This window comes from Rhinolophus ferrumequinum, assembly GCF_004115265.2.
Source record: "Rhinolophus ferrumequinum isolate MPI-CBG mRhiFer1 chromosome 15 unlocalized genomic scaffold, mRhiFer1_v1.p scaffold_54_arrow_ctg1_1, whole genome shotgun sequence".
Taxonomy (NCBI): Eukaryota; Metazoa; Chordata; class Mammalia; order Chiroptera; family Rhinolophidae; genus Rhinolophus; species Rhinolophus ferrumequinum.
Window position 1 is genome coordinate 15,514,682 of NW_022680357.1, and position 13,905 is coordinate 15,528,586.

Sequence of the window (13,905 nt, forward strand, 5' to 3'; positions counted from 1 at the left end):
GAGCTGCAGCACTGGGCAGCCCTTCCCCATTCCCTCCCCAGTTTCCTGCTCTGGGAAAGAAGGAAGGGGCTTCTCAGGCCGTCAGGCTGTCTACCTGTCCACCTTCCTGCCTCACTGCCCGCATTTCTGTGATGGACAGTTTTACACTGTTACTGCCTTTGTATGCTAACAAAATGTTTTTGGAAGTTGATCAATGAAAAGTCCAAAGCAGTAGCCTGGGAGTGAGTGAAAGATGCCCGTTTCCTTTACCCTCAGCCTCCACCCCTACGTCACACCACCAGTTTGGCTTGTCTTTCCTCACGTCTCTGTGCATCTACATCAGTATAAACACTGGTTTTTCCCTTGCAAGGAGGGGATCATGCTGTACACAGCTGTACAACTTTTTGTGTTTTATATGTCCTAGACATCTTTATGCATCAGAGCACAGAGAGGTACAGTCACGGGTCGCTTAACGACAGGGATATGCAGACGATTTCGTCATTGTGCAAAGAGCACAGAGGCACTTACACAAACCAGGATGGCACAGCCTCCCACACACCCAGGCTGTGGGTACAGCCTGCTGCTCCTGGGAGATCAGCACGTGCTGCGTGTTACGTACTGAGCACTGGAGACGGTTGTAATGTGTTGCGTTACCATGTTACCAAGACTCTTTCAGGTCCGTTATAATCTTAAGGGATCACCATCGTCTCTGTGGTCTGTCATTGACTGAAATGTCCTACGGGGCACGTGATTGTTCCTTCTTTGTCTTAGTCACATCATTTCCATGGTACCGTATCCCCCAAAATAAGGGGGCAATCAGCTCTACCTGGACCATCAGCTCTAATGCGTGTTTTGGAGCAAAAATTAATACAAGACTCGGTCTTACATAAGACCGGGTCTTAGTAGTGAAATAAGACCTGGTCTTATATTAATTTTTGCTCCAAAAGACGCATTAGAGCCGATGGTCCGGCTAGGTCTTATTTTTGGGGAAACATGGTATGTCAATGCAAGTTCCTTTAACTAGTCTCTTGTTGTCTGGTTGTTTTCAGTTTTTCTCCCATTGAGTTTAGAGCTGAGAGAAAGATACCGTCATCCAGAGGGAACAGGTGTCTCCGTTATTTTTGGTAGTCAGGCAGCATGGCTCAGTCAGATAGAGCTTACCCAGTGTCTTCAACGGAGCCTTTATTTTCAGCTTCTGTTCACATCACACCTTCTCCCAGGGTTTCTAGTGACATATATTTTGATGGCTAGTCTGTAATGTTCGTGGCTCTCTGTGTTTGGGGTGTGTGTGATTTCTCCATGTCCCTGCAGAAGGTTCTGGAATGACATGCTTCTTGTGGTGTTCTGTGGACCCTTTGAAGCTGCCCAGGTTGGGAAACAGGAGAGCCTAAACTCTCCGACAGGAAGCGATCTAAACTTGTGTGATAACAGTGACCGGCACGCCTGGCCCTGGCGTTGTCACTGCCATCAGTGACGTTACTCACTGTGGATGTGAAATGACGAGGCAGCCTGCCCTGGCGGACTTGCACAGTTGGCCAGCCCTTTCCATTTGCTTCTGGCCGAAAGTCCCCAGGTTAAATCTTCCAGTGCACACCGCTCGCTGCTGGAAAGTTGTATTCTGCATTCATCTAAAGGATTTAGGACAATTGTTTCCAATCTCGTTGAATTATAAAGTTCACTAGAGAGGCTTGTTTAAAAAAAATGGATGGACCAGATGGTTAAGATGGTAAATTTTATGGTATGTGTGTTTTAACACACGTGCGCGTGCGCGCCCGGAAGAAAAAGCAAATGGACCAGATTCTACTTTGTAGCTGTAAAAAAGAAAGATGTACTTTATGTGCGCTGATGGAACCATTGCCAGAACATGTTAAGTGTGTGTGTGGGGGGAGGGGGCTGCAGATCGGTGTCCGTTATGCTCACTTTGGTGTCACATCCCCTGCGGTGCTGCACGGGGGCTGGGGGGGTTGGGGGGGTGGGGCAGACGACAACGACGACGACTCGGTTTTGTTCAGGACACTGTGTGCCAGTGCTGTTCTTTGGCATCACTGCAAGTTGTGTCCGACTGGAAGTGTATTTGGACCATTATCGGCAGTTAAAAATTTCATTTGTCAGGTCAGCGTTTTGACCTTGAGCCATTTTCTCACGGTTAATATCTTGGCAGTTCTAGAAAGAACTCTCCCTCTCCCCGCCCCCATCTCCAGTTCTTCCCCCTCTCCCCATCCCTGCCTCTGTTTCTGTCCTGTGGCTCTTTCACTCCCGTCTTGTCCTCTTTCCATCCCTCCTCCTCTTCTCCTCTCCCTCTCCATCTCTCTCTCTCCCCCTCTCCTCTCCCTTTCACCCTTTGAAGTCTTCGTGTTTTACAGACTTTTTCATATTTTTTCAAATATCTAGATATTTTGAGATATTTTTCAAACATCTTCATTTCTGGGATGATTATCTGGAACTGTTACTCTCAGAAGTCTCTGAAGCTCTTTGTGTGCGCGCGTGTGTGCATGCGTTTGCATTCCTCAGACATTCCCGTTGTTATTTCTGTAACCAATATGGTGTGCGCTAGAATAGATGCAGACAGGCCTTCGTTTGAGCCCCAGGTCCCACCACCAGTGCTGGAACCTCCTTCTCTCTTCTCTCTCTCTCTGACCCTCTTCACCTCTCCCTCTCCCCCTCTCCCTCGCCCTCTCCTTTTCTCCCTCTCCCCCTCTTTCTTCCCTTTCTGCACCTTATTTCCCATCTGTGAAGTGGGACCGATGACAGCACTTTGCTCCCGTGATCTCCACGGGAGGGTTCAATGAACGGATCTAGGTTGAGCCCTCAGCCCAGGCAACTGTGATTTCTAGGCTTTCTGTAAAATTTTACCACTTGTTTTTTATTCACTTCATTACCTGAAGCTAGTTTGAGGTTCTTTGAGCTGAACTGCTCTTAGGAGGAAGGAGGGAAAGAGGGAGAGATGGGTGGGAAGAACTGTGCCCTGTCAACAGAATGTCACCGGAGCGTCCCACCCAGTCAGTTACGGTTTGCAGGAACCCTTTTCTAGGACCTGCCCTCCGCGTGGCCTGACTTCCACGTAACTCTCGGGATCAGCCTCCAGCCGTGTGAATAAGAAAGCAGCCCCTGAATTTTTCAGTCTCACAAATGGACTTTTCTTCTGTCTTGCAGCTGATGCCTTTTTCAAAGCCGCTATCGGCCTCATTCCAGAAGTTCCAAAGATGATAAATATCGATGGGAAGATGCGGCCATCGGACTCATTCCTTCTGGAATTCCTCTGCAATTTCTTTTCTACTTTATTAATAGTTCCGGTACGTCTCCCCAAAAGGGCTGTAGGTGACGTGTCTTTGACCTGCTTTATATGCATCCATAGCCCTGTAAGTACAGGGATTGTGTACATGTTGGTGTTGTTAGATCTGCATTTCTCAGTGTGTTTTCCATTCATTCTGTGTCCTGGGCGTAGTAGTTGAGGCTGTTTGTATGGTCAGGAGGTGTCGCTGACTGGTTAAGGGGGCTCAGGCATCGGGACCAAGATGCCGAGGGCAAAATCCCAGCCCCTCTTCCTTCCCACCCTGCAGTCTTGGGCAGTGATGTTACCCCCCTGGGTTGCAGTTTCCTCGTCTGTAAAATGGGAATAATGACAGCATCTACCCATCAGAGCTGCCGTGATGATGAAGTGTGCAAATGTGCAGACATAGAGTAGGACAGTATAAAGGTGAGAGTGATACTCTCTTGATGGTAAGTGGTAGAAACAAGAGACCGGAGGTCAGAGGGGACCTTTATGGGGTTTCCTGTGGAACGTAAGAGAGGAGCGGTCAGGCTTGGGCTGGAGGGAATCCGAGCCCTCCGGGCCCAGCACGAGGACCCTCACCCTCACAGGGATTCTAAACCTCAGGTCCAGCTCCTCCCTGGGGAGCTGGCAGGGCGGCCATGAATTTGGAGGAGAAAATAAGTGACATCTTTGTTCTTACAAACCTCAGTGAAATGTAGCCATTCGCTCCAGGACGGATTACAGGCCCTGAGCCAGGGGTCGCCGCAGGAGCTGGGACTCCGTCAGCAGTAGCCACAACTGGATGTTCATATCAAGTTTCGGGTGTGAAAGGTGTTTCAGATGACTGTTTGTGCGTTTCCTGCTTCAAAAGCACAGTGGTTACTAGGCTCGTCTTTAGGTCTGTTGTTTAAATGTATTCACCGAGGAACAATAGATGACGACATGACACGTACATTGGGAAAATATTTTGAAAACTAGGTTTGAGGATGATTGGTTTCCTTTGTAGTCTTACGTATTTTAGGTTCTGCATAGTGTTCTGGGGCGACCATTGGCCTTGGCAGGTTGGGACAAGGTCCAGGTACGGGACCGGCTGGCTCCTGGTGGAGCCAAATGTGCGTGGGAACCAGGGCAACTTGCTAAAATCCGGATGTGTGGGGCCCTCTCCCGGCTCCCCCCCGCACTCAATTCAGGTGTCAGTGGTCCTAGGAACACAATTTGAGAAACACCCCTTTGGACTCAGGCCATGACAGTGACTCAGCTCCCATGGGGACGGAGTTCCTTGTTGGGGTGATGAAAATGTCCTAAATTGGTTGTGGCGATGACTGCACAGCTCTGTGACTATCCTGACCATTGCGTTGTGCACTTTCAGTGGGCGAATTGTATCTCGATGGGGCTGAGAAGACAGGTGACTCAGTTCCCAGCAATCCCAGTTCAGATCCCAAGGTCTCCGGAGAGAGGAAGGGGGACTTGGGGGCCCGGGCTGCTTGACTTGTGTTTTTCAAATCTCCTCTCTTTGGATAATCTAGCTATTTGTCAAGTGACGGGACAAAAGAAATGAGGGTTTCTAAGGAGGAAGCAGATTCGTGTCGTTATTCGTCGATCCCCTGGGATGCATTTCCTCCTGTGCATGGTGTTTCCTCTTTGTTAAAAATCATCGAAGATCCGATGAAAAGCCTTGTGTTCGGTGTCAGAAACTTGCATTGGGTCCTGACCCAGTGACTCAGGAGCCGTGTGGCCTTGGGAAGGTTTTGTACAGTTGTCACCTTCCTGAACTGGCATCACGGTGCCCGCCTGGCAGGGCTGCGGTGAGGGCTGAGGGCAGTGATAGTCATGGAAGCGGTTTGTGACCCGGCTCTCTCCCTGGGGCCACAAACTGATGACACGCTTGCTGGTCACATAATCACGGAACACGTGTGGAATGAATGACCCATATTTAAAAATTGGTAGGTCACAAAAAACCGCAGATTTTCAGTTCCTCTTGAAAAATCAGGTCCTGCCATGTGGGGCCCCAGCTGGGGAGCATGGGGGCTCCTGGGAGGCGGCCGGGGGCTAGCACACTTTCTCCAGTTGCCCTGGGTGCCTGCGGACCCACGAAACCCATCTCTGTTGCCTGCCTGGCCGCTGGGCATTTGTGGGAATGCCCCCGGCTTCAACAGATTTTCTTGTTCCTGGTGTCAGTGCTGGTGCTTTTGCTGGGTGGGTTTCCTGAAGATAATGAGATGGAGACTAGCGACGGGTCGTGACTTCTGACTACAGCTAGCTCTCGAACAACACGGGTTTGAACTTTCAGGGTCTAGTTATATACGGATGTTTTTCATTAAATATACAGTCAGCCCCGTATCCCTGCATTGCACGGTGGAGTCAGCCAACCACAGATGAGAACAGTATTTTTGATCCCCTGCTGGGAAACGTGGATGCAAAGGGCCAACAGTATCCGTCGTTCTACGCCGTTTTATTGAAGGGATCTTGGGTCTTTGTATCCGTGGGAGGGTCTTGGAACCAACGCCCCATGGACACCGAGGGCGTGTAATTAAGTTTTGGGGAGTCAGAAGTTACATGTGGATTTTCAACTGTGCTGTGCTGAAGCCCTTTGTCAGTATTCAGCTCTAGGAACCCTCCCCAGGCCCAGCAAGGTGGAGTCTTTGTGCCTTTTCCACTTCAGGAAACGTGGAGCTGGAGAGGCCATGCAGCTTGCCGAGGACACAGCTAGTGAGCAGTCGTGCCCCCCTTCCTTTCGTGCTCTTCCTCCCAGCCCTGCCCCCCACGTTCTAGCTCCTTCTCTGAAGGACTTTATTATTTATTTCACCAACACTTACATGCCTCTTACAGTGAGCCAGCCAGCAGTTCACAAACACTCACGCCCAACAAGCCTGTTCTTATCCTCATTTCACAGAAGCAGACCCTGGCACAGGGAGGGGAAGTGACTCGCCCAGGGTCACCAGCTCGGAAGTGGCCACGGCAGAATTCAAAGCCAGAATGTCTGGCTCAGCGCTGCCTTCTCTGCCTCTCATCTTAGCTCTCCTGGGAAGCTCGGGATTTCCAGGGTATCGCCTCTTCTCCTCACTGGTGACATTTACTTACTAGAAGGACTTGTGCAGATGCTGCACATGGCGGAAGCCAGCCCGCGTCTGTCCAGCTGGGAGGCCCGAGTCCCTTCCAGGTGCCCTGTCGGTCTCCTTGTTTGCATTTGTTCGCTGGTCACAGAGGCAGCCTTGGTACCACAGAGACACCGGGGGACCTTTCCCACTCGGATTGCGAACTGAATCCAGGACTTTCCTTTTTCTTTTCTTTTCTTTTTTCTTTTTTAATCGGTATTTGCGTTGCTTCAGTTGCTGGCACTGAGCCATCCAAGTACAATTAAAAAAAAAACATGTTACGGCCACTGAAGCATGGCTATCATGTGGAAAATGCTTCTTTGTACAGAAGGTTGGAAATAATGTCTCGTCTCTTTGGTTTTAAGCAGAAACTCACAGAAATGGCTTAACGGCAAACCTTTTCATCTTCATTCCCCTTCTTTCTCACCTTTTGAAGGTGTGTAGAATGGTCGCCCACAAAATAGTTACGGCAGTTTGTGTTGAAATTAAGTTACTGGAGCATTTGGGTTCTTGTCTCATTCCAAGGCAGATCCGTAAATAAAATGTAGTTTTTTGAACATCCCCATAGCAGAAAAAAATAGAAGCAGCTGTGAGCAAAGAAAGGCAGTGGTGAGCTGCCAGCTGAGATGGGCCCTGTAAACAGTGGGCACTTCTGACGCCTACAGTTTGAAGCCCCTGGGCTTTGGCACATCATGTGACCTCTTGCCAACAGAACAGCAGTTCCGCGGATGTTGACAGCTGTACAAACCACATCCCCCTTCTCTCCCGCCCCGGCCGCCCGCTGGAAGTGTTTGTTATTGTTACTCTGGAATACACCCATTGGGTTTGCCAGCTGCTTGTGCCCACCCACCTCGGTTACAGCGCTTGTCCGTCTCCGGGCCAGCTTTCAGAATAGCTGGCTCCGCGTGTGCCTTCCCCAGTTCGCCGGCTCCACGGGCAGAGGCGCGCCTACTGCATCTGTACAGGGGCCGTGTTAAGAGACGGAATGTTGGCTCTGGAGCCAGACTGCCAGGGCTCCGATCCCAGTTCCCACAAGTGTCATCATGGTGACCTTGGGCCACGTGACCTCTCTGCGGCCCGATGCCCAAATGAAATGGGGAGGGCATGTCATACTCGTATCTTCCCGGAACACAGAAAAGCTACGGCAGCTCTGATAGCGACCATAAATGTTAGCTACTGTTACTGTTTTTATAGCTGCCTCAGTTCCTGGCACGTAGAAGGTACTCAAAGCATGTGATCCATTCAGCAGTATTTGCCGAGCTCCGGCCGTGTACCCAGCACTGTCGTAGGAACCAGGGATGGGGCACCGTCCAGCATGTCCCCGGGGCAGTCCTGGCAGTGTGCTCTCGGCAGACACGACAGATAAAGTACCCGTCTCCTGGAGGGGATCGGCTTGGGTGAGACAGAAGCAGCTAAACGAAGCCATGGTACTGGGTAGTTCACCGAAGGAACGAGCGCCATCACTTCAGATGCTGAGAACTGCGCTGAAACATGACATGATTTGGGGGAAAGAGAGACTAGGGCGGGGGCTGGGGGCTCTGGGTGATCAGGGAAGAAAGGCCTCTCTGGGGAGTTAGCGTGTACACGGAGAGCTAGGCTCCCACGAGCCATCTGCCTCGAGAACATCTTGCAGATGAAGACCCCAGCGGAGGGAACAGTGGGCTGGAGGCCAGAGCCTCCTTGGCACAAGCTGCCCGCTGTAGCCTCCTCTGGCCTCCCCTCTGACCAGTATGGAGACTGGCCTCTGGGGGCTGCCTCACCTGGGCTTTTTCCTTCTGGCTTCAGCTCACTCAGCCAGAGGAAGGTCTCGACAGCGGGTGGAGGGCAGGTGAGTGGGGTTGGGGTACATCCCCCTACGCTCGCTGGGCCCTGGTTTTGTTCCTGCACCCAAGGCCACAGCTCCCGCCCGCTGGCCGCCTCCAGCTGTAGGTTCCAGTAACGTCACTCCCCGTGTGCCTTTAGCCCGAGGGTGGTAACAGCTTTCTGCTGTCACCAGGCCCTGGGTGCCTCCCCTGTCTTCACTAGTTCCCTTCACCCTGCCCATATCTTCATAAATAATCCTTCATGTATCCATGCGCATTTAAATTGAACCCTTCGAGTGTGCCCTCTGTGTCCTGGCAGGACCCTGAGTGGTCCATCTGGTCCCAGGAGCTGTAAAGGTGTGGCGAGTGGGGGCCATGGTGACCAGCCAGGGCAGGGAGGTGATAGCGGCAGGAGCTGGGGTGGACTGTCCGTGGGAGAAGTCTCTGGAGTGGTAAGCGGGAGAGCCACGTCACCCAACTTGCCTCTTTGGAGCTGAATTGAGGCTGCAGACTTTTTTGCATCCCGTCACTCTCCATTCAGTTTAGCATCTGAGAAACACCCTTCCGAACTCTGTGGCTGCGGGTTTTTCCTTCCAAGAGAGCCCTCCATTTAGGTGTTAATGCTGTCGAACGCCCTGACAAGCGAGGCTGTTTTTAAAGTCGGTGTCTCATGGCGACTGATCATTCAGGGAGCTTCCCCGAAGGAGGTGGCGTCCGCTGTTCATCTGCTCCGAGACCTGCAACTTGCTTTTGTAGTTGGAGGAACGGGACTTTTGACTGCTGTGCACATGGGAGCAGGATTGTCATTCTGGAAACAGGCCATTTAGCTGACAGGACACTGCTTTCTCATTCCTTGGACCCGAAAAGGGAGGCTCTCAAAGCTTGTCCCTGCAGGCCGGAGCATGTGGATGCGTGGGTCGACGACATTTTTGTCATTTTTCTCTAGTGTTGAACCATCGCTGGCGCTTTCCTTTCTCCACCGCTGCAAAAGGGAGGGACCTGGGTTGCTGTCATGACTTTTTTTCCCCCCCTCCTGCTTCATGTCTGGGATTGTTTATCCTTTTTTGGTTCTCCACTAGGATCATCCCGAACACGGGGTCCTGTTTCTTGTTCGAGAGCTTCTCAACGTGATCCAGGACTACACCTGGGAAGACAACAGTGACGATAAAATCCGCATCTACACCTGCGTCCTGCACCTTCTGTCTGCCATGGGCCAGGAGACCTACCTCTACCACGTAGATAAAGGTAGACAGTCCCTTCCCACCAGAGACTGCACTGTCCTTGAATTACACGCACGTAAAGTGACGTGTGCTCATGCTGTTACTTAACTTGCCTTGTTTCACCCAACATGAGTTCGTCCAGGGTAAGAATTCCCCAGGGCAACTCTTACGATACCTATTCCTGAGCCCCACCTGCCCCTTCTGACTAAGACCCCCCAGGAAGAGGCCTGAGATGCTGCCTCTTTAACAAGCTTCAGACGAGTTTGGAGAAAGCCCTCTTTTAGAGAGGTGCCGTCTTTGGTGTGCCACAGAATTACCTAGAACAGTGGTTAAGTAAACACGGGCGAGAGCTTCATCCCAGGCCTGTCCTAACCACAGTCTCAGGCGGGCCCCCGGGCTGGGTGTTTTCACCCGTTACTTCAAGTGACGCTGAGGCTCAGTTAGCGCCTGGATCAGCTGCGGGGGGAAGGAGATGGCTTTGGCCCCGTGTGCTGCCAGCCGTTTTGAACTTGCTGCTCCAAGTTTGCGAGGCTGCCTCCTCGTGCCCTGGGCCTCACATGGGACCGTCCCAACTCCACGCTGCTGCGCACCGAGCCTAAGTAAGCGTCCTCGCGTCAGACCCTCGGCTCCAAGGTTTGGTTTCCAAAACATGGCCCAGTTGTTTAAAGGTGCTTTGGCGGTAGTTGTGTACTTCAGGGTTTAGGCAGGTGTCTCTACATCTGTAAGTTTCAGGGAACAAGTTTGCAGTGGTACAAGGGTGACCTGCTAGTAACGCTTGGAGGTTTTCTCTAGCTGGGATCTGGAGGCTGAAGGTAAAGCTGTAACGTAGGGAGGTCGGTTAATGGAGGTGATGACAGCTTGTACGACCTGAGCGCCTACTGTGTGCCAGGCACTGCACCAGACTCTATGGGCCTCTTTCTCCTTTAATCCTCACAGCACTGCGATAGGACAGGCATCCGTGTGTGTCTCCATCTTACATACCACCAAGGGGGAGACTCAGAAGGACAGTGTTGTTTGCAAGCCACGTGGTCTGAAGGGCTGAGGACCAGTTAGTGATGGAAGTGGAATTCAGACCCAGAACTGTGAGATATACGTTATGCTGCGTCCTTGATTACAAAACAGCGTTTTAGTTCAGTATAATATAGAACGTATGTATGTATACAACAAACTATCAAGCTCAGTGAATTGTCCCAAAGTGAACACATCCAGGTGACCACCTCCCACATCAAGAAATCGAACATCACTGATTCCCCAGAAATCCCTCATAGGCTCCCGTCCAGTCAGCACCGCTCTCCGGACTTCTGGCGTTACAAATTAGGTTGCCAATTCCTGACTTTTATGTAAACGGACTCATTTCGCAAGCATTCTTTGGTGCCTGGCTTCTTTCACTTGGTATGCTGTCTGTGAGAGTCTTCTGTGGTGTTCTGTGTAGCTCTGGGTCATCCCTTTGCACCGCTGTGCAGTATTCCATTGTGTGGATATACCACGATTCATTCATTCCCTTATGGACGAACATTTGCATGTTTCCAATTCCAGTTCCTGCTGGAGTGAGTAGTTCCTGAACATGTCACTTGGTGTGCATGTCTGTTGGGTACACACACCCAGCGTGGGATTGCCGGCTCACAGGATTTGCTTAGTTTGGCTTTGGTAGATACTGCGTCAGTGTTCCGAAGCGGTTGTACCAGTTGACACTCCCACTGGGCGGGAACGAGGGGTCCATTCATTCCCTTGGGATGCCCAGCCTTTTTCATTTTTGGCTGTTCTGATGAGCGTAATTTGCGTTTCCCTGGTGGCTTAATGAGGTGGAACGTGTTTTCCGGTATTTGTTGGCATTCTTATTTCCTCTTTTGTGAGGGGCACTTCTGAGGACCTGACACTGCCGTGGAAGTGGGTCTGTAACCCAAAGACCTCCTCTCTCTGTCTGCGCCTCCCACCAGGGCTGACTGCCGGGGCCGGACTACTCGCTAAGGAAACGCGGCTGTGTTCCATAGGCGGGAGTCTAGATTTCTGACTTCTAGAGGTGAAAACGGAAGGGTTTTCTTTTCCTTCTTCTTGGCCCAGGTGTGTTTACTTTGGATACACAATTGTGACCGGACAATTGTCTTAGTAGGAGAGAGTCCGGGGGCTGCGGGAGGCTTTGCAACGGCCGGGGGTTCCATTTTCCCATCCTGTTCTTACTCTGGGCAGCCTTTTAGACGGTGATAACATGGGTCAGGACATCTGAAAAACTCAGGTCCAATATTTCTTGCATTTACGAAGGATGCCTTGGCTCCTCCCTTCCTAGACGAATAAAAAGAGGCCGTTCTGGAATTACCTGGAGCGGGAACTCCACGACTTACATGCAAGTGTGTTTGATGTATTAACAGAAGGAGGAATATTGCTGGACTGAATGTTTATTTATCGACTCTGCAGAGGGAGCATCTCCAGTGGGAAGAGTGGAACCTGGGATGCCACTGTAACGCCGGTGTGGCTCCTTCACTGCTCCACGCCACCTGCCAGGCCCTTGCAGCATTCGGGGGTGTGAGCCCAGGCCAGACAGATGCTGAGGTCATCAGCTATTTTTAGTGGCCGTTTGCCGGGTGTATCCTTTCTCCCCCTCGTGAGCACCAGGTCTGGTCTCAGGCTCACTCTGGCCTGCGCTCTGGCCTGAGCACTTCCATTGCTGGGACAATGGCCCACATTTCAGGTTTCCATCAGCTCAGAAGCAGCCAAGACCCTTTCCCTCTTCTCGGCCCCTTAGGGTGCTCCAAGGGTTTCTCCGTGTGGCCTGTGGCTTCTCCTCTCAATCGGCCCCTGAGACGGCAGCTGGTTCACACCAGGTTGAAAGGATGGCACTCCACCATGGCCAACGTGGCGCTGGGGTGCAGGGATGAAAGCAGCTAAAACGGACCTGCAGAGAAAAGGGGGAGTGGGCTCACGGAGGTGTGGAGCGAAAGAATGGACTCTGCAGGCAGGGCTGTGGTTTCACTGTGGACGCTAAGACTTGGCAACAGCCCGGACCAGCCCCCCACCCTCCAACGAAGAAAACAGCTAGAGTCCCCAGCAGGGACCAACGAAATACACTACGGTCCATCATACAGAGGGAAGGCCGTCCTTCCTGGTCATGCTCTAGGGAGTAGTTGTCACAGGAGGTGCCCGAGCCGAGTGGGGGACTTGTTGAACGGGCAAGAGACGTGGTCAGAGGGATTCAAGTTCACGAGCAGAGGGAGCTTTATGGTGCGTTTGAAGGGGGGTGTCCAGGCAGGCAGCTGGGTGCCGTGATTGGCAGTTCAGGCTTCGGAATGGGACTTCCCGGGTTTGAATCTTAGCGGGGACCCCCTCTGAGCCTGTTTCCCCATTCGTCAAAGGGAGATGTTACTCTCTTCTTTCATGCTGGTTCTGAGGACTTGCGGGAATGTAATGTGTGGAAAGCACTTAGCCCTGTGGTCAGGCGTGGCAGCTGCCCTCATGGTCAGTATGATTCTACTTGTCCCCCTCCACCCATGAGCCAGAGCGGACACGACGCCCACATCCTGGGCTCTAGCTCCGACTGTCCAGAAGGCCAGCTGTTTTCTCTGTGATTCCAAAGACCCCCAAGCCCCCTGGGAAATTCTGGCTGTTTCCATTTGCCCTGCCGCAGTTTCCTCCCATGCGGCTGCATCTCCCCGGACAGAATGGCCTTGGTAACGTCTCACCGCTCTGCTTTCTTCCATCAGTCGACTCCAATGACAGCCTCTACGGGGGAGACTCCAAGTTTCTGGCTGAAAACAACAAGCTGTGCGAGACGGTGATGGCGCAGATCCTGGAGCATCTGAAGACCCTGGCCAAGGACGAGGTGGGTGCCCTCTGTCCGTCGGCCCCCCCACCCCCCACGCCGGCTGCTTGCTCTGAACGCACGCGTTTCCAATGTGCTTGAACGTTGGTTCATTCTGGAGTGTGAGGAGCCTGTTCTCCTGTAGATGGTTTGTCGAGCACGGTGGGGCCCTGGCTGCTGCTTTCTGTGCCTGCAGTACGGCCCCCCAGGCCCCTGGCCGTCTGCGGCATCCCGGTCCCCTGAGAATATGATGCAGAAGAAAAATTCCCATTGCCTAGTGACACCACGGCCGTCATCACATTGCAGCACGAGGCGTCACTCACGTGTTTGTGGTGATGCTGGTGTATCACCTCCTGTGCTGCCATTTGTGGGAAAGCGCCGTGGACCGTGTTTTTAGGTGCCTTTTCTGTGTTCAGACAGGCGTACCACTGTGATCCAGCCGCCTCCATAACGTTCTGTGCAGGCTTGTAGCCCAGGAGCAACAGGCCATGTCATAGAGGCCGGGTGTGTGGAAGGCTGTGCCCTCTAAGTTTGTGTATGTGACCCCGTGATGTTCATACGACAAACTCGCCTGACGACAGTTCTCAGAACGTATCCCCGTCGCTCAGGCACGTGCTTGTACCTGGTCCCCTTCCCTCGTTACGTCGACCATACCATCTTCTGCAGCTTCTTGCCAACACGTGGGTGACAGCTGGATCCAGAGGCCCCGCCTCAGGCTGGCGGAGGTGTTGGTCGTTCAGACATCGTGTGAAGCCTGATTCCT

The 13,905-nt window shown here is 52.2% G+C and overlaps 1 protein-coding gene across 1 annotated transcript in view; it reads left to right on the forward strand.

The window, feature by feature from the left end:
- Positions 1-13,905, forward strand: part of VPS35L (VPS35 endosomal protein sorting factor like) — an 89,821-nt gene that overhangs the window by 69,617 nt on the left and 6,299 nt on the right. Inside the window, exons 27-29 of the mRNA XM_033102032.1 lie at positions 3,133-3,272; positions 9,209-9,374; positions 13,045-13,163. Coding sequence (XP_032957923.1) covers positions 3,133-3,272; positions 9,209-9,374; positions 13,045-13,163 — 425 coding nt within the window. The remainder of the gene's footprint in view (positions 1-3,132; positions 3,273-9,208; positions 9,375-13,044; positions 13,164-13,905) is intronic.